Below are 20234 nucleotides of genomic sequence, written 5' to 3'. Positions count from 1 at the left end.
CTCCCCCCTCCTCCATCTACCTCCTCCTCCAATTCCCTCTTCCCCTTTCTTCTCTGTTCCCACCTCCCTTCCTCCCTCAACCCATCCCCTCCCTTCCCTTCCCAATCCTCCCTCCCCTCCTGTCCCCACTCCTCCCCATTTTACCTTTCTACCGCTTGTGCTGGCATCTCATTCCACACTCTCACCGCTCTCTGTGAAGAAGTTTCTGCTCATGCTTCCCTTAAACTTTTCACTTTTCACCCTTAACCCATGACTTCTGCTTGCAGTCCCACCGAACCTCAGAGGAAAAAGCCTGCTTGCATTTACCCTATCAATACCCCTCATAATTTTGTCTACCTCTATCGAATTTCCCCTCAGTCTTGATCGAATAAATTTGGACTTTATTCCATGTAAAATAGAAGATTGAAGGGAGATTTGACAGAGGAATGAAGTCCTATCTTATTTAACCTTTCCTTATAACTCGGGTACCCCAGACCCAGCAACATCCTGGTAAATTTTCTCTGCACTCAGTCACCCTTGTGTATGTCTTTCCTGTCGGTAGGTGACCAAAACTGCACACAATGCTCCAAATTAGGCCTCACCAATCGTCCCAACTCCTGTACTCAATAGCAATGCAGACAAAATGCTGGAGGAACTCAGCAGGCCAGGCAACGTCTATGGAAAGGAGTAAACATTCGACGTTTTGGGCCAAGACCCTTCATCAGGCACAGGCAGAGAGGGCAACCATCTGCAAGGCCTCGCCGGCTTCTCCCACAAAGCCAGCGTCAAATCTAGTTTAATACCTCATCCTGAATGCTGAGAGACTGAACCTTCCTGACCAGCCTCACACGCGGGACCTTGTCAAATGTCTTGCTGAAGTCCATGTAGACAGCATTAAATGCCTTACCTTCATCCACTTTCCTGGTAACTTCCTCGAAAAACTATATGGTTGGTTGGACGCGACCGACTGTGCATGAAGCCATGCTGACTATCTTCAATCTGTCCACATCCATCCAAATACTCACACATCCGGACCCTTAGAATACCTTCCAATAACTTTCCCACAGCTGACGTAAGGCTCACCAGTCTATAATTTCCTCATTTACTTTTAGTGCCTTTCTTAAACAATGGAACAACATTGGCTATCCTCCGACCCTCCGACACCTCACCTGTCTCTAGGGATGATTTAAATGTCTCTGCGAGGGCCCCTGCAATTTCTGCACTCGCTTCTCAGTGACTCCTGACTCTGTCGCTGTTGACCTTTTCCCGGCACCGCCTCCTATTCCATACCCTCAGTAACTCTGTTATCTCTGTACAGGGGTGCGGGGTCCCCTCCCCCCGAACACACGACCATTCCACTGAGGGAGCTGCGGCCAAGTAAAGCCCCAAGCAGGGTGAGTACAGAGAGCGAGCCTGCTGTTCTGACAGGGAACAAGGGTTGCCAACCCTATCCGAACCGTCTAGAACTTTCCAAGGGTGGTGGTAGGGGGAAGGAGTAGGAAACCTCCCCGTGCTCTGGCCAGAAGGGGCCGCTGTTAATGAAGGGTTGTCATTCGTGGCAGGTTTGACCGAAACCTCCCCATGGGTAGATTCCACAACAGAAGCAGGTTGGGAGGGGTCGAATCTGCGGCCCTGACTGACCAATGAACTGCAGGTGACCACTCCTCCCCGGGCATCGCCCCACTCCATCACGGAGTAGATTGTGAGGTCAAGAGTCCTTATGGGATGAGGAAACAGTTCAGTAACAGTGAGATAGAAGCTGAGATTGAGCCTGGAGGGACGTGCATTCAGACTTTTGCATTTCCCGCCCATTGGGAGAGCACAGAAGAGAGACTGTCTGGGTCTGAGGTTATGCAGACTGCGTTACCGAGAGTTAGAGAGACTGTGTGGGGTCTGAGATTACGGAGACTGCGTTACCGAGAGTGAGAGAGACTGTCTGGGTCTGAGATTATGGAGACTGCGTTACCGAGAGTGAGAGAGACTGTCTGGGGTGTGAGATTACGGAGACTGCGTTACCAAGAGAGAGACTGTGTGGGGTCTGAGATTACGGAGACTGCGTTACCGAGAGTGAGAGAGACTGTCTGGGGTGTGAGATTACGGAGACTGCGTTACCAAGAGAGAGACTGTGTGGGGTCTGAGATTACGGAGACTGCGTTACCGAGAGTGAGAGAGACTGTCTGGGTCTGAGATTATGGAGACTGCGTTACCGAGAGTGAGAGAGACTGTCTGGGTCTGAGATTACAGAGACTGCGTTACCGAGAGTGAGAGAGACTGTCTGGGTCTGAGATTACGGAGACTGCGTTACCAAGAGAGAGACTGTGTGGGGTCTGAGATTACGGAGACTGCGTTACCGAGAGTGAGAGAGACTGTCTGGGGTGTGAGATTACGGAGACTGCGTTACCAAGAGAGAGACTGTGTGGGGTCTGAGATTACGGAGACTGCATTACCGAGAGTGAGAGAGACTGTGTGGGGTCTGAGATTACGGAGACTGCGTTACCGAGAGTGAGAGAGACTGTCTGGGTCTGAGATTACGGAGACTGCGTTACCGAGAGTGAGAGAGACTGTCTGGGTCTGAGATTACGGAGACTGCGTTACTGAGAGTGAGAGAGACTGTCTGGGTCTGAGATTACGGAGACTGCATTACCGAGAGTGAGAGAGACTGTCTGGGTCTGAGATTACGGAGACTGCGTTACTGAGAGTGAGAGAGACTGGGTCTGAGATTACGGAGACTGCATTACCGAGAGTGAGAGAGACTGTCTGGGTCTGAGATTACGGAGACTGCGTTACCGAGAGTGAGAGAGACTGTCTGGGTCTGAGATTACGGAGACTGTGTTACTGAGAGTGAGAGAGACTGTGGGTCTGAGATTACGGAGACTGCGTTACTGAGAGTGAGAGAGACTGTCTGGGTCTGAGATTACGGAGACTGCGTTACCGAGAGTGAGAGAGACTGTCTGGGTCTGAGATTACGGAGACTGCGTTACCGAGAGTGAGACAGACTGCCTGGGTCTGAGATTACGGAGACTGCATTACCGAGAGTGAGAAAGACTGTCTAGGTCTGAGATTACGGAGACTACGCTACCGAGAGTGAGAGAGACTGTCTGGGTCTGAGATTACGGAGACTGCGTTACTGAGAGTGAGAGAGACTGTGTGGGTTCTGAGATTACAGAGACTGTGTTACCGAGAGTGAGAGAGACTGTCTGGGTCTGAGATTACGGAGACTGCATTACTGAGAGTGAGAGAGACTGTCTGGGTCTGAGATTACGGAGACTGCATTACTGAGAGTGAGAGAGACTGTGTGGGTCTGAGATTATGGAGACTGCGTTACCGGAAGTGGGAGAGACTGTGTGGGGTGGGAGGGGTCTGTCGGGTTTGACTTCTGGACCACTTCCAGGGAAGCTATGACTGAACCAGAGGGGGACCAATATCTTTGCGGGTAGGTTTGCTAGAGTTGTTTTGAGGGTTTAAGCTAATTTGGCGGGGGGATGGGAACTGGAGTGACAGTGCTGAGGATAAGGTAGTCGGTTTACAAACAGGCAGTGTGTAGTGAGACAGTAAGCAAGGAGTGGTTGATGACAGGGCAAAACTGCAGTCTACAGGGTGAGTTGCAATGCAAAAGGGGAACACGGGACTGAAGGTGTTGCATTTGGATTCGTGCTGTGTGCAGAGTAAGGTAGATGACCTTGTAGCACAGTTAGAGATTTACAGAGGTGATGTGGGCATCACCGAGTCGTGGCTGAGGAAAGGTTATAGAAGTGATTTTAACATCCGAGGATACTCATTGTATCAAAAGGACAGGCGGGTAGGCAGAAGGTGTGATGTGGCTCTGTTGGTAAAAAATGAAATCAATCCTTAGAAAGAGGTGACATAGTATTGGAAGATGTAGCATCCTCTGGGGTAGAGTTAAGAAACTGCAAGGATGAGAAGACCCTGGTGGGAGTTATATACAGCCCTCCAAACAGTAGCCAGGATGTGGGCTACAGAGTACAGCAGGAGAGAGACAATGCAGGTCAAAAGGGCAATACTCATGGGGAATTTCAATATGCAGGTATATTGGAAAAATCAGGTTGGTGTTGGATACCAAGAGATGGCATTTGTAGAATGCCGAAGATTGATTTTTAGAGCAACTCGCTGTTGAAACCATTCTGGATTGGGTGTTGTGCAATGAACTGGAATTGACTAGAGAGCTTAAAGTAAAGGAACCCTTGGGGGTGAATTGTCAAAATGTGGTTTTGGGGTACTTAAAGGCACATGTCAACAAATACACTCAAAAAACTTCTATAGATGTACCGTGGAGAGCATTCGGACAGGTTGCATCAGTGTCTGGTATGGGGGGGCTACTGCACAGGACCGAAAGAAGCTGCAGAGGGTTGTAAATCTAGTCAGCTGCATCTCAGGTACCAGCCTACAAAGTACCCAGGACATCGTCGAGGAGCGGTGTCTCAGAAAGGCAGCGTCGACTGCCTGTATGCCGACTGCTTTATCGAGGCAGCGAGAGAGAATGTCTGGAGTGTGTTCTGTGTGAGATTTTACCAGCTGTTTTACTCTGGCAGTGTGAGAGAATATATGTATTTCTTCAGTATTATTGTGTCCTGGACAGATCATCCATGTTGGGTCAGATTTGAGGGTTCGAATGGCCTACTCCTGTGTTCTAAAGTTTAGTTTCTGCACACAGCCAGCGTCTTGTCGTCTTCCAGCTCCGTCTGGTTCTCCAGCTCCGTCTCGCCCTCCGCCTCCGTCTGATTCTCCAGCTCCGTCTCGTCTGATACTTCCGTCTGGTTCTGCAGCTCCGTCTCGCCCTCCGCCTCTGTCTGGTTCTCCAGCTCCGTTTCGTCTGATACCTCCGTCTGGTTCTCCAGCTCCGTCTCGCCCTCCGCCTGCATCTGGTTCTCCAGCTCCGTCTCGTCTGATACCTCCATCTGGTTCTCCAGCTCCGTCTCGCCCTCCGCCTGCATCTGGTTCTCCAGCTCCGTCTCGTCTGATACCTCCATCTGGTTCTCCAGCTCCGTCTCGTCTGATACCTCCGTCTGGTTCTCCAGCTCCGTCTCGTCTGATACCTCCGTCTGGTTCTCCAGCTCCGTCTCGCCCGCCACCTCCGTCTAGGTGTCGTCTGCTGAAGCCCGGTCTGCATCAGTTACAGCCGGTCAGTGTGGTCGGGCCGAGGCTGGCTGTGGATGCTGAGAAGGTGAGTGGGCAGCTAACCGGAGAGTGGGGGAGGGGCAGTTTCCCCATGGTGGGAGGGGCAGTACAACGCAATATACAGATGTTCTCAGGGAAATGTATGGCAGAAATGTGGCAAATGTACAGGGGATATTTGCGTGGCGTTCTGCATAGGTACGTTCCAACGAGACAGGCAAAGGATGGTAGGGTACAGGAATCATGGTGTGCAAAGGCAGTTGAAAATCTTGTCAAGAAGAAAAGAAAAGCTTACGAATGATTCAAAAACCTAGGTAATGATAGAGATCTAGAAAATTATAAGGCTCGCTTAAGAAAGAAATTAGGAGAGCCAGAAAGGGCCATGAGAAGGCCTTGGCAAGAAGGATTAAGGAAAACCCCAAGGCATTCTACTAGTATCTGAAGAGCAAGAGGATAAGATGTCAGAGAATAGGAACAATGAAGTGTGACAGTGGGAAAGTGTGTATGGAACCGGAAGAGATAGCAGAGGTACTTACTGAATACTTTGCTTCAGTATTCACTATGGAAAAGGATCTTGGTGATTGTAGGGATGACTTGCAGTGGACTGAAAAGCTTGAGCATGTAGATATTGATCATCAGTGAGGAGGAGATATTATACTTTATACTTTATTGTTGCCAAACAATTGATACTAGAACGTACAATCATCACAGCGATATTTGATTCCGCACTTCCTGCTCCCTGGAGTACAAATCGATAGTAAATATTAAAAATTTAAATTATAAATCATAAATAGAAAATAGAAAAATGGGAAGTAAGGTAGTGCAAAAAACCGAGAGGCAGGTCCGGATATTTGGAGGGTACAGCCCAGATCCGGGTGAGGGTCCGTTCAGCAGTCTTATCACAGTTGGAAAGAAGCTGTTCCCAAATCTGACCGTACGAGTCTTCGAGCTCCTGAGCCTTCTCCCGGAGGGAAGAGGGACGAAAAGTGTGTTGGCTGGGTGGGTCGTGTCCTTGATTATCCAGGATATTGGTCCCCCTGGGATTCAAGTGCATCCTGTCCTTTTTGTACAGGTCACACCTGACCCAAAAGAGGTCCCAATGATCCAGAAATCTGAATCCCTGCCCCCTGCTCCAATCCCTCAGCCACGCATTTATCTTCCACCTCACTCTATTCCTGTACTCACTGTCATTGATGGAGAAGATCCTGAGAGGCAGGATTTATGAACATTTGGAGAGGCATAATATGATTAGGAATAGTCAGCATGGCTTTGTCAAGGGCAGGTCATGCCTTACGAGTCTGATTGAATTTTTTGAGGATGTGGCTAAACACATTGATGAAGAAAGAGCAGTAGATGTTGTATATATCGCTTTGAGCAAGGCATTTGATAAGGTACCCCATGCAAGGCTTATTGAGAAAGTAAGGAGGCATGGGATCCAAGGGGACCTTGCTTTGTGGATCCAGAACTGGCTTGCCCACAGAAGACAAAGAGTGGTTGTAGACGGGTTATATTCTACATGGAGGTCGGTAACCAGTGGTGTGCCTCAGGGATCTGTTCTGGGACCTCTTCTCTTCGTGATTTTTATAAATGGCCTGGATGAGGAAATGGAGGGATGGGTTAGTAAATTTGCTGATGACACAAAGGTTGGGGGTGTTGTGGATAGTGTGGAGGGCTGTCAGAGTTTACAGCGGGACATTGATAGGATGCAAAGCTGGGCTGAGAAGTTGCAGATGGAGTTCAACCCAGATAAGTGTGAGGTGGTTCATTTTGGTAGGTCAAATATGATGGCAGAATATAGTATTAATGGTAAGACTCTTGGCAGTGTGGAGGATCAGAGGGATCTTGGGGTCTGAGTCCATAGGACACTCAAAGCTGCTGTGCAGGGTGACAGTGTTGATAAAAAGGCATACAATGCATTGGCCTCCTTCAACTATGGGATTGAGTTCAAGAGCCGAGAGGTAATGTTGCAGCTATATAGGACCCTGGTCAGACCCCACTTGGAGTACTGTGCTCAGTTCTGGTTGCCTCACTACAGGAAGGATGTGGAAACCATAGAAAGGGTGCAGAGGAGATTTACAAGGATGTTGCCTGGATTGGGGAGCATGCCTTATGAAAATAGGTTGAGTGAACTTGGCCTTTTCTCCTTGGAGTGATGGAGGATGAGAGACGATCTGAGAAAGTTGTATAAGATGATGAGAGGCATTGATTGTGTGGATAGTCAGAGGCTTTTTCCCAGGGATGAAATGGCCAGCACGAGAGGGCACAGTTTTAAGGTGCTTGGGAGTAGGTACAGAGGAGATGTCAGGGGTAAGTTTTTTACTCAGAGAGTGGTGAGTGCATGGAACGGGCTGCTTGGCGATGGTGGTAGAGGCGGATACGATAGGGTTTTTTAAGAGACTCCTGGATAGGTACATGCAGCTTAGCAAAATAGAGGGCTGTGGGTAACCCAAGGTAATTTCTAAAGTAAGTACATGTTCAGCACAGCATTATGGGCCTAAGGGCCTGTATTGTGCTGTGGGTTTTCTATGTTTCTCGACACAGCAGTGTCTGTACATAGGTGACTGTGACAGGAGATGATAAAGTAGTGGAGGGGTGGGTTAGTGGGTGGAGGTGTTGATCAGCCTCACTGCTTGGGGAAAGTAACTGTTTTTGAGTCTGGTGGTCCTGGTGTGGATGTTTGCAGCCTCCTCCCTGATGGAAATGGAACAAACAGCCCATGAGCAGGGTGGGTGGGGTCCTTCATGATTTTATTGACCCTTTTCTGGCACCTTTCTGTGTATAGTGTCGTAAAGTCAAAGAAAAGTTCAGCATAGTAACAGGCCCTTCCGCCTATTTAGTCCATGTCGAGCCATTTAAGCTGCCTACCCCTATCAAACTGCACCCAAACTATAGCCCTCCGTACCCCTACCAGTTTCTCCCCATCTCCGTCCTAAATCTTCTCCCCTGAATCTTGAGGTAATGTCCCCTGGTTCTAGTCTCACCTACCAATGGAAACAACTTTCCTACGTCTATCTTATCAATCCCTTTCAAAATTTTGTATGTTTCTATAAGATCCCCTCTCATTCTTCTGAATTCCAGAGAGTATAGTCCCAGGCGACTCAATCTCTCCTCATAGGTTAACCCCTTCATCCCTGGAATCAACCTGGTAAACCTCCTCTGCACTGCCTCCAAAGCCAGTATACCCTTCCTCAAGTATGGAGACCAGACTGCACACAGTACTCCAGGTGCGGCCTCACCAGTACCCTGTATAGTTGCAGCATGACCTCCCTGCTCTTGAATTCAATCCCTCTAGCAATGAAGGCCAACATTCCGTTTGCCTTCTTAATAACCTGTTGCACCTGCAAGCCAACTTTTTGCGATTCATGAACAAGCACTCCCAAGTCTCTCTGCACAACAGCATGCTGCAATCTTTCACCATTTAAATAATAATTTGCTCTTCTATTATTCCTTCCAAAGTTGATCTCGCATTTACCAACGTTGTGTCCCATCTGCCAGACCTTGGCCCACTCACTTAACCTATCTATATCCCTCTCCAGACTCTCCACATCCTCTGCACAATTTGCTTTTCCACTCAGTTTTGTGTCATCAGCAAATTTTGCTATGCTACACTCAGTCCCCTCTTCCAAATCACCAATGTAAATGGTAAACAGCTGCGGGCCCAGCACCGACCCCTGCGGCACCCCACTCACCACTGACTGTCAACCGGAGAAACACCCATTTATACCAACTCTCTGCCTTCTATTGGTTAACCAATCCACTATCCATGCCAATACACTTCCTCCGACTCCATGCATCCGTATCTTATTTATAAGTCTCTTGTGCGGCACCTTATCGAACGCCTTCTGGAAATCCAAGTATATGACATCCACCTGATCCCCTCTATCCACTGCACTCATTATGTCCTCAAAGAACTCCAGTAAGTTTGTCAAACAGGAGACCTGCCCTTTCTGAATCTATGCTGCGTCTGTCTAATGGAACCACTCCTTTCTAAATGTTTTCGCTTCCTTAATGACAGTTACAAGCATTTTCCTGACTACAGATGTTAAGCTAACTGGCCTATAGTTGCCCGTCTTTCGCCTACATCCTTGTTTAAAAAGCGGCGTGACATTTGCTGTCTTCCAGTCCACCAGGACCTGACCAGAGTCTAGAGAATTTTGGTAAATGATTACCAACGCGTCTACTATAACCTCCGCCAATTCCTTCAGCACCCTGGGATGTATCCCATCAGGATCAGGGGACTTATCTACATTTAGGCCCTCTAGTTTGCTCATCACTATCTCTTTAGTGACAGTGATTTTACTGAGGTCCTCGCCTCCCATTTTGTCCATAACATCATTCGTTGGGATATTAGACGTACCTGTCCAAACTTCTCTTAATCGTTGGAATTGAACTCACCTGCACCACTTGTACTGGCAGCTCGTTCCAGTCTGTCATGACTCTCTGAGTGAAGAAGTCTCCCTCATGTTCCCCTTAAGCTTTTCACCTTTCACCCTTTACCAATAATCTGTAGTTGTAGTCTCACCCAACCACAGAGGAAAAAGCCTGCTTGCATTTACCCTATCAATACCCCTCGTAATTTTGTAGGCCTCTGTCAAATCTCCCTTTGATCTTGTATATTCCAAGGAATAAAGTTCTAACCTATTCACTCTTTCCATATAACTCAGGTCCTCCAGACCCTGCAACATTCTTGTAAATTTTCTCTGTACTCTTTCAACCTTGTTTACATCTTTCCTGTAGGTAGATGACCAAAACTGCACACAATACTCCAAATTAGGCCCACCAATGTCTTATATAACTTCAACATAATATCCCATCTCCTGTACTCATTATTTTGATTTATGAAGGCCGATGTGCCAAAGCTTCCTTTACAACCCTGTCTACCTGTGACACCAGTTTTAATAAGTTATGTATTCCCAGATCCCTTAATTTCTACCGTACTCTTCAATGCCTGGGCGTTCATTGTGTAAGACCTGCCCTGGTTGGTCCTGCCAAAGTGCAACACCTCGGACTTGTCTGCATTAAATTCCATCTGCCACTTTTCAGCCCATTTTTCCAGCTGATCCAGAACCCACTGTAAACTTTGATAGTCTTCCTCACTGTCTGTAACAATTCCAATCTTGGTGTCATAGGCAATGGCTGATCCAAGTTACTACCTCATCTCAAATACTGAACAATTGAAGCTTCTTGTCCAACCTCCCATGTCTTGTTACAGTCCATGTAGACAACATCTACTGCCTTGCCTTCATCAACTATCTTGGGAACTTCCTTGAAACTCTAAGACTGGATAGACATGACCTATCACACACAAAGCCATGCTGACTATCCGTAATCAATCCACATCTATCCAAATACTCACCTATCCAGTTCCTTCAAGTTTCAAAATTTCAAAGGTACAGCTAATGTCAGAGAAATGTATACAATATAAAAATAGAAAAATAGAGGGAAATGGGGAGGTCTAGTAATTTCTAAGGTAGGGACATGTTCAGCACAGCTTTGTGGGCCGAAGGACCTGTATTGTGCTGTAGGTTTTCTATATTTTTCTATGGACATCCTGAACTACTTTTTCTTCACAACCATCCATGAAAACAGAGGAGTGCTCCAAAGAATGAATGACAGTTAAATATAATGTTTAATGAATGACGGCTCCCCCCACCCACGCATAAGCAGCAGCAAGGCAACGATCCCCCTCCCCACCAGCAAAAAAAAACATCAGCGCCCACCTCCCCCACCGAGCACGCAAGCGTGCAGCAACAGGAAAGACACAGACTTGCAGTACCCCAAGACTGCTTGTTCACACGCATTAGGAGTTGACTAATTTTACAATTGCTGTAGCTCGTTTTGATCCTGTACAGTAGCAGTCCCCATCAGACACAGATGCAGCCTGTCAGAAGGCTTGTCAGAGTACAGAGTATATAGTCTCTCCATAGACACTGTGTCTGTGTGAGCCTGTGTACTATGTGTCTGTGTGTGTCAGTACATGTCAGTGTGTGTGTGTGTATATGTGTGTGCATGTGTGTCTGTGTGTGTGTCCCGGCATTTGTGTGAGTGTGTGGCTGCCTCTGTGTGTGGTGTGTGTGTGTGTGTGTGTGTCTGTCTGTCCCTGCGTGTGTGTGGGTGTGTGTCCACGTGGGGCCCTGCACTTCTGTGAGTGTGTGTGTCTGAGTGTGGGAGTGTGTGTCTCCACTCTTTAAGAAAGGAGGAAGGCAGCAGAAAGGAAATTAAGTTAACCTGACCTCAGTGGTTGGGAGGATGTTAGAGTCAATTGTTAAGGATGAGGTGATGGAGTACTTGGTGACACAGGACAAGATAGTACAAAGTCAGCATGGCTTCCTTCAGGGAAAATCCTGCCTGACAAACCTGTTGGAATTCTTTGAGGAGATTACAAGTAGGATAGATAAAGGGGATGCAGTGGATGTTGTATATTTGCACTTTCAGAAGACTTTTGACAAGGTGCCACACATGAGGCTGCTTACAAAGTTAAGAGCCCATGGTATTACAGAAAAGTTACTAACTTGGTTAGAGCATTGGCTGAGTCGTAGAAGGCAGTGAGTGGGAATAAAAGGATCCTTTTCTGGTTGGCTGCCAGTGACTAGTGGTATTCCGCAGGGGTCAGTGTTGGGACCACTTCTTTGTAAGCTGGATATAAATGATTTGGATGATGGAATGGATGACTTTGTTGCCAAGTTTGCATATGTTATGAAGATTGGTGGAGGGGCAGGCAGTGTTGAGGAAACAGGTAGGATGCAGAATGGCTTTGACAGATTAGGGGAATGGGCAAGAAAGTGGCAAATGAAATACAATGTTGAAAAATGCATGGTCATGCACTTTGGTAGTAGAAATAAATGTACAGACTATTTTCTAAACAGGGAGAAAATCCAGGAATCTGAGATGCAGAGGGACTTGGGAGTCCTTGTGCAGAATACCCTGAAAGTTAACTTGCAGGTTGAGTCAGTGGTGAGGAAGGCAAATGCCATGTTAGCATTCACTTCAAGAGGTCTAGAATACAAGAGCAGGGATGTGATGCTGAGGCTTTATAAGGCACTGGTGAGGCCTCACCTTGAGTATTGTGAATAGTTTTGGGCTCCTCATCTAAGAAAAGATGTGCTGGCATTGGAGAGGGTTCAGAGGAGGTTCACAAGGATGATTCTGGAAATGAAAGGGTTATCATACGAGGAACGTTTGATGGCTCTGGGTCTGTACTCACTGGAATTTAGAAGGATGGGGGAGGAGGTCATTGAAACCTTTCAGATGTTGAAAGGCCTACACTGAGTAGATGTGGAAAGGATGTTTCCCATGGTGGGGGAGGATTGTGTGGGTGTGTGTCTGTCTGTGACTCTGTGTGTGTGTGTGCGCGCGTCCCTGTGTGTATAGGTCTGTATGAGTGTGTGTGTCAGTGTGTGCATGTGTGTCTCTGTGTATGAATGTGTGTGTGTGTGTCTGTGTATGGGTGTGTATGGCTGTCTGAGTCTGTGTGTGAGTGTGGATGGGTGTGTGTCTGTGTGCGTGTGTGCACATGTGGGTGTGGCTGTAGGTGTGTGTGTGTCTGTGTGGCTCTGGGTGGGAGTGTGAGTGTGGGTGTGGTTCTCTGTGTGTGTGTGTGTGTGTGCCAAAAGAAATGGCCTCCTATAGAAAGCTGAGGGTGATTGTAGATGGAATGTATTCTGCCTGAAGTTGGTGGCCAGTGGTGTTTTGCAGGGATCTGTTCTGGGACCCCTGCACTTTGTGATTTTGATAAATTACTTTCATGAGGTAAATTGAAGAGTGGGTTAGTAAGTTTGCAGATAACACAGACGCTGGTGGAGTTGTAGTTACTGTGGACGATTCTCATACTGTCGGTTATAACAGGACACTGACAGGATGCAGACCTGGGGGAAGGAGTGGCACATGGAGTTCAACCTGGAAAATTGTAAAGTGACTCACTTTGGAAGGTCAAAGTTGAAAACAGTTAATAGCAAGATTACCAGTGTGGAGAAACAAATGAATCTTTGGGTTTACAACTATTGTCATCATCATCGTTATCTGCTGTGTTATATGACATGGGCCATCATGTCTATCCATGACTGTGATTGTTCTCCGCAAATGTTTCAACAGAAGTGGTTTGCCATTGCCTTCTTCTGGGCAGTGTCTTTACAAAACCGGTGACCCTAGCCATTATCAATACTTCAGAGATTGTCTGCCTGGTGTCAGTGGTTGTGTAACTAGGACTTGTGATATGCAGCAGGTACTCATACGACCATCCACCACCTGCTCCCACGGCTTCACGGGATCCTGATCAAGGTGGGGTGAGGGTGAGGGGACAAACAGGTGTTACACTTTGCCCAGGGTGACCTGCAAGCTGGCAGAGGGAAGGACCACCTTACACCTCCATTGGTAGTGATGCCAACACCCCCATCACCCACATCTGTAGATCCCTCAAAGTGGCAGTACAAGTTGACAGGGTGGTTAAGAAGGTGTATGGTGTGTTGGCCTTCATTAATCAGGAGATTGTGTTAAGAGCCGTGAGGAAATATTGTAGCTCTTTTAAGACTTTGGTTAGAACGCACTGGAATATTGTGTTCAGTTCTGGTTGCCTCTTTACAGGAAGGATGTGGAAGTTTTAGAGAGGGTGCAAAGGAGATTTACCAGGCTGCCGTCTTCTGAGGAAAGGTTGAGCGAGCTGTAACTTTGGAGTGAAGGAAGTTAGACCATAAGATATAGGAGCAGAAGTAGGCCATTCGGCTCATCGAGTCTGCTCCACCATTCAATCATGGGCTGATCCAATTCTTCCAGTCATCCCCACTCCCCTGCCTTCACCCAACACCCTTTGAAGACCAGGCTACTCAAGAACCTATCTGTCTCTGCCTTAAATGCACCCAATGACTTGGCCTCCACAGCCGCTCGTGGCAACAACTTCCACAGATTGACTAAAGTAATTTCTCCTCCGCATCTCAGTTCTAAATGGATGTCCTTCAATCCTGAAGTCATTTCCTCTTGTCCTAGAATCCCCTGGGAAATAACTATGCCATATCTAGTTGAGAGTTGAGAGATGACTTGATAGAGATGTACAGGATGATGAGAGGCATAGAGAGGATAACCAGAGGTTTTTTCCCAAAACCAGAGAATATCATTTAAGGTGACGGGAGAGAAGATTAGGAGGGATGCCAGAGATCTGATTTGTTTTACACAGAGATTAATGGTTGTCTGAAAGGCACTCTTGGGTGAGATGGCACAGGCTGTTACAATAGAAACATTTACAGCACTCCTGGGTGAGATGGCACAGGCTGGTACAATAGGGACATTTACAGCACTCCCGGGTGAGATGGCACAGGCTGGTACAATAGGGACATTGAAGAGGCTCTTAGATGGGTGTAAGAAAAATGAAGGCTTACGGGCTGAGTAGGAGGGAAGAGTTAGTTTGATTGTGGATTAGGTTTGTACAGGTTGATCCAACATTGTGGTGCGGAGGGCCTCTCCTGTACTGTGCTGGGCTGTGCTGTGGTATGGTCTAAATGTCAATTAAGAGCTCTGTGCTCCTGATTGCCCGTGTGGCTCTGACGCTGATGCTATGCCGTTGTGTTTGTGTTTCAGAGGGTGACACCCAGCCCTGGTGTGTCAGCACAGGACCCCGTGTCCCCATACCCAGCTCTGCCCACAGCGGCTGTCACCTTCTCCCGCTCTGTACTCAGGTATGTGCAATGTACCTGCCTGTTTACCTCCCACCCCACACTCCCTGCCCGTGTACCCCACCCTGCATAATCCTGCCCCCGTACCCTGAACACTGTGCACCCCTGACTGCGAGTCCTGCCCACAGAGGGAGCTGTGTCTCCAATGGTGGAGGTCTGGGTTCTTCATGTACGGTGCATGTGCTGAGCCGCTGTACTGTATCACACCCAGTGCATCACAGCTTTCAGGACTGGACACACAGACACGGGACTGGACACGCATACACATTGTACCAGAGACGCACAGTACCAGACACACACGCACATGCACGCTGTACCGGACACACATACACGCTGTACCTGAGATGGACGTGCACACAGACACGATACTGGACACGCACACGCTGTACCGGAGTCGCACACGGTACCGGATGTGCACGCATGCGATACCAGGCATACTGGACACACACACAAATGACACTGGATATCTTCAACCTCCCGCTCTGGCAGTGTGAGGTACCCATCTGCTTCAAACAGGCTTCAATTGTACCGGTGCCCAAGAACAGCGAAGGGCGTGATAATCTGTCACCCGGTGGAACTTGTATCCACAATGACGAAGTGTTTTGAGAGGTTAGTGTTGAAGCATATCAGTTCATGTCTGAGTGGTGATTTGGATCCACTCCAACTTGCCTACCAAAACAACCGGTCTACAGCCGATGCCATATCACTGGCCCTTCACACAACCACAGCTCAGCATTTAACACCATCACCCCCTCAAAACTAATCAGTAAATTTCAACTCCCTTGTGCAATTGGATCTTGGATTTCCTCACTTGTAGACCCCAGTCAGTTTGGATTGGCAAAAACATCTCCTCCACAATCTCCATCAGCACAGGAGCACCACAGGAATTGTACTTAGCCCCCTGCTCTACTTTTCCTCACTTGTAGTGCCCGGTCAGTCTGGATTGGCAAAAGCATCTCCTCCACAATCTCCATCAGCACAGGAGCACCACAGGAATTGTACTTAGCCCCCTGCTCTACTTTTCCTCACTTGTAGTGCCCGGTCAGTCTGGATTGGCAAAAGCATCTCCTCCACAATCTCCATCAGCACAGGAGCACCACAGGAATTGTACTTAGCCCCCTGCTCTACTTTTCCTCACTTGTAGTGCCCGGTCAGTCTGGATTGGCAAAAGCATCCCCTCCACAATCTCCATCAGCACAGGAGCACCACAGGAATTGTACTTAGCCCCCTGCTCTACTTTTCCTCACTTGTAGTGCCCGGTCAGTCTGGATTGGCAAAAGCATCTCCTCCACAATCTCCATCAGCACAGGAGCACCACAGGAATTGTACTTAGCCCCCTGCTCTACTTTTCCTCACTTGTAGTGCCCGGTCAGTCTGGATTGGCAAAAGCATCTCCTCCACAATCTCCATCAGCACAGGAGCACCACAGGAATTGTACTTAGCCCCCTGCTCTACTTTTCCTCACTTGTAGTGCCCGGTCAGTCTGGATTGGCAAAAGCATCCCCTCCACAATCTCCATCAGCACAGGAGCACCACAGGAATTGTACTTAGCCCCCTGCTCTACTTTTCCTCACTTGTAGTGCCCGGTCAGTCTGGATTGGCAAAAGCATCTCCTCCACAATCTCCATCAGCACAGGAGCACCACAGGAATTGTACTTAGCCCCCTGCTCTACTTTTCCTCACTTATAGACCCCAGTCAGTTTGGATTGGCAAAAGCATCTCCTCCACAATCTCCATCATCACAGGAGCACCACAGGAATTGTACTTAGCCCCCTGCTCTACTTTTCCTCACTTATAGACCCCAGTCAGTTTGGATTGGCAAAAGCATCTCCTCCACAATCTCCATCAGCACAGGAGCACCACAGGAATTGTACTTAGCCCCCTGCTCTACTTTTCCTCACTTGTAGACCCCGGTCAGTCTGGATTGGCAAAAGCATCTCCTCCACAATCTCCATCAGCACAGGAGCACCACAGGAATTGTACTTAGCCCCCTGCTCTACTTTTCCTCACTTGTAGACCCCGGTCAGTCTGGATTGGCAAAAGCATCTCCTCCACAATCTCCATCAGCACAGGAGCACCACAGGAATTGTACTTAGCCCCCTGCTCTACTTTTCCTCACTTGTAGACCCCAGTCAGTTTGGATTGGCAAAAGCATCTCCTCCACAATCTCCATCATCACAGGAGCACCACAGGAATTGTACTTAGCCCCCTGCTCTACTTTTCCTCACTTGTAGACCCCGGTCAGTCTGGATTGGCAAAAGTATCTCCTCCACAATCTCCATCATCACAGGAGCACCACAGGAATTGTACTTAGCCCCCTGCTCTACTTTTCCTCACTTATAGACCCCAGTCAGTTTGGATTGGCAAAAGCATCTCCTCCACAATCTCCATCATCACAGGAGCACCACAGGAATTGTACTTAGCCCCCTGCTCTACTTTTCCTCACTTATAGACCCCAGTCAGTTTGGATTGGCAAAAGCATCTCCTCCACAATCTCCATCAGCACAGGAGCACCACAGGAATTGTACTTAGCCCCCTGCTCTACTTTTCCTCACTTGTAGACCCCGGTCAGTCTGGATTGGCAAAAGCATCTCCTCCACAATCTCCATCAGCACAGGAGCACCACAGGAATTGTACTTAGCCCCCTGCTCTACTTTTCCTCACTTGTAGACCCCGGTCAGTCTGGATTGGCAAAAGCATCTCCTCCACAATCTCCATCAGCACAGGAGCACCACAGGAATTGTACTTAGCCCCCTGCTCTACTTTTCCTCACTTGTAGACCCCGGTCAGTCTGGATTGGCAAAAGCATCTCCTCCACAATCTCCATCAGCACAGGAGCACCACAGGAATTGTACTTAGCCCCCTGCTCTACTTTTCCTCACTTGTAGACCCCGGTCAGTCTGGATTGGCAAAAGCATCTCCTCCACAATCTCCATCAGCACAGGAGCACCACAGGAATTGTACTTAGCCCCCTGCTCTACTTTTCCTCACTTATAGACCCCAGTCAGTCTGGATTGGCAAAAGCATCTCCTCCACAATCTCCATCATCACAGGAGCACCACAGGAATTGTACTTAGCCCCCTGCTCTACTTTTCCTCACTTGTAGACCCCGGTCAGTCTGGATTGGCAAAAGCATCTCCTCCACAATCTCCATCAGCACAGGAGCACCACAGGAATTGTACTTAGCCCCCTGCTCTACTTTTCCTCACTTTACACCTACGACTGTGTGGCTAAGTACAGCTCCAACAGCATATACAAGTTTGCTGATGGCACCACTGTTGTGGGCTGTATCAAATGTGGTGATGAATCAGCAAACAGGAGGGAGATCGAAAACTTAGCTGAGTGGTTTAAGAATTAGGGGTAGGCCATTTAGAACGGAGTTGAGGAAAAACTTTTTCACCCAGAGAGTGGTGGATGTATGGAATGCTCTGCCCCAGAAGGCTGTGGAGGCCAAGTCTCTGGATGTTTTCAAGAAAGAGATGGATAGAGCTCTTAAAGATAGCGGAATCAAAGGTTATGGGGATAAGGCAGGAACTGGATACTGATTGTGGATGATCAGCCATGATCACAGTGAATGGCGGTGCTGGCTTGAAGGGCCGAATGGCCTACTCCTGCACCTATTGTCTATTGTCTATTGGGACAATAACAACCTTTCACTCATGTCAGTAAGACCAAGGAATTGATTATAAACTTCAGGAGAGGAAAACCAGAGGTCCATGAGCCAGTAATCATCCGAGGGTCAGAGGCAGACATAGTCAGTAACTTTAAATTCCTGGGTGTCACTATCCCAGAGGACCTGTCCTGGACCCATCATGTAAATATTATTGTGAAGAAAGCACGACAGCGCCTCTCCTTCCTCAGGAGTCTGTGGGGATTCGGCATGTCGTCAGAAACCTTAGCAAACTTCTGTTGGTGTGTGGTGGAAGGTGTGCTGACTGGCTGTGTTACAGCCTGGTATCCTCACCACCCGGGCCACGCTCTTGTCTCACTGCTGCCAGCAGGTAGAAGGTACAGAAGCCTCAGGACTCGCCCCACCAAGTTCAAGAACAGTTACTACCCCTCAACCAACAGGCTCCTGAACGAAAGGGGATAATGGCACTCAGTTAAGGATTCTGTTATACTGTTATTTCATACTCATTATTTATTACTGCTTATTTATATCTCCATTTACACAGTTTGATTACAGTTTTCAATTACTATTCTGAAGATTTGCAAGGTATGCCCTCAGGGAAAGAATCTCAGGGTTGTATGTGGTGACATGTATGTGTTCTGATAAATTTTACTTTGAAATTAGAACATGCACACTACCAATCACGTACGCAGTTCTGAACACACACAGACACAGTATCAGGTGCACAGTCCCCACCTCTCTATCAGACGCTGTCCTGAGCTCCGAACCAGACAATAGAGAGCTCCGTTCTGCCTCCTGTCGACCATGAGGGCGAGGCGGGTTTGTCTGGCTGCCCGCCTGTCAGCGGGTCTCCCAGCTCACAATTCAGGACAGTGACCATTCATCTTGTCTTCCAGAACCACTCCAGATGTCCGGCATGGGAAGGGGAACATCAGGCACTGAAGTGGCTTCGATCTACTGTCAGAGCCTCCTGACACCACCAGCAGGCTGAATGGACTTCACTGGCTACCCAGCGGAGCCCCACTGTAGCAAAGGGACACAACTCCTTGCCGGGGACATGGTGTGCGTGCAGCTCTTCACCACGGACAGAGGGTGTGGTGAGAGCTCCAAACTGGGTTCACAGGCTGTGGTTCAGCTCCAAGCTGGAGACACAGGGAGAGGCTACAGCTCAGTGTGGGGACACTGACCACACCACGCTCCGGACACTGGGTATTGGGTATCTCCGTGCTCCGGACACGGGGTGTCGTGTCTGTCCGTGCTCCGGACACAGGGTGTTGGGTCTCTCCGTGCTCCGGACACGGGGTGTTGGATCTGTCCGTGCTCCGGACACTGGGTGTTGGGTCTGTCCAAGCTCCGGACACGGGGTGTCGTGTCTGTCCGTGCTCCGGACACAGGGTGTTGGGTCTCTCCGTGCTCCGGACACGGGGTGTTGGGTCTCTCTGTGCTCCGGACACGGGGTGTTGGATCTGTGCGTGCTCCGGACACTGGGTGTTGGGTCTCTCCAAGCTCCGGACACGGGGTGTCGTGTCTGTCCGTGCTCCGGACACAGGGTGTTGGGTCTCTCCGTGCTCCGGACACGGGGTGTTGGGTCTCTCCATGGTCGGGACACTGGGTGTCGTGTCTGTCCGTGCTCCGGACACAGGGTGTCGGGTCTGTCCGTGCTCCGGACACTGGGTGTCGGGTCTGTCCGTGCTCCGGACACAGGGTGTCGGGTCTGTCCGTGCTCCGGACACTGGGTGTCGGGTCTGTCCACTCTCCGGACACGGGGTGTTGGGTCTGTCCACTCTCCGGACACAGGGTGTCGGGTCTCTCCGTGCTCTGGACACTGG

The 20234-nt window shown here is 48.8% G+C and overlaps 1 protein-coding gene across 1 annotated transcript in view; it reads left to right on the top strand.

Annotated features, from left to right (window-relative positions):
- The window catches only part of LOC134345897 (disintegrin and metalloproteinase domain-containing protein 33-like), a 118400-nt gene extending 98898 nt beyond the window's left edge, over window positions 1–19502 (top strand). The window contains exons 21-24 of the mRNA XM_063047241.1: window positions 1298–1373; window positions 4652–5161; window positions 14680–14777; window positions 19302–19502. Coding sequence (XP_062903311.1) covers window positions 1298–1373; window positions 4652–5161; window positions 14680–14777; window positions 19302–19347 — 730 coding nt within the window. The 3' untranslated portion in view covers window positions 19348–19502. The remainder of the gene's footprint in view (window positions 1–1297; window positions 1374–4651; window positions 5162–14679; window positions 14778–19301) is intronic.
- Window positions 19503–20234: the final 732 nt, after the last annotated feature.

This window comes from Mobula hypostoma, chromosome 4 (assembly GCF_963921235.1).
Source record: "Mobula hypostoma chromosome 4, sMobHyp1.1, whole genome shotgun sequence".
NCBI lineage: Eukaryota > Metazoa > Chordata > Chondrichthyes > Myliobatiformes > Myliobatidae > Mobula > Mobula hypostoma.
Note: the sequence above shows the minus strand (reverse complement) of the source record. Positions and strands in the feature narration are given on the sequence as shown.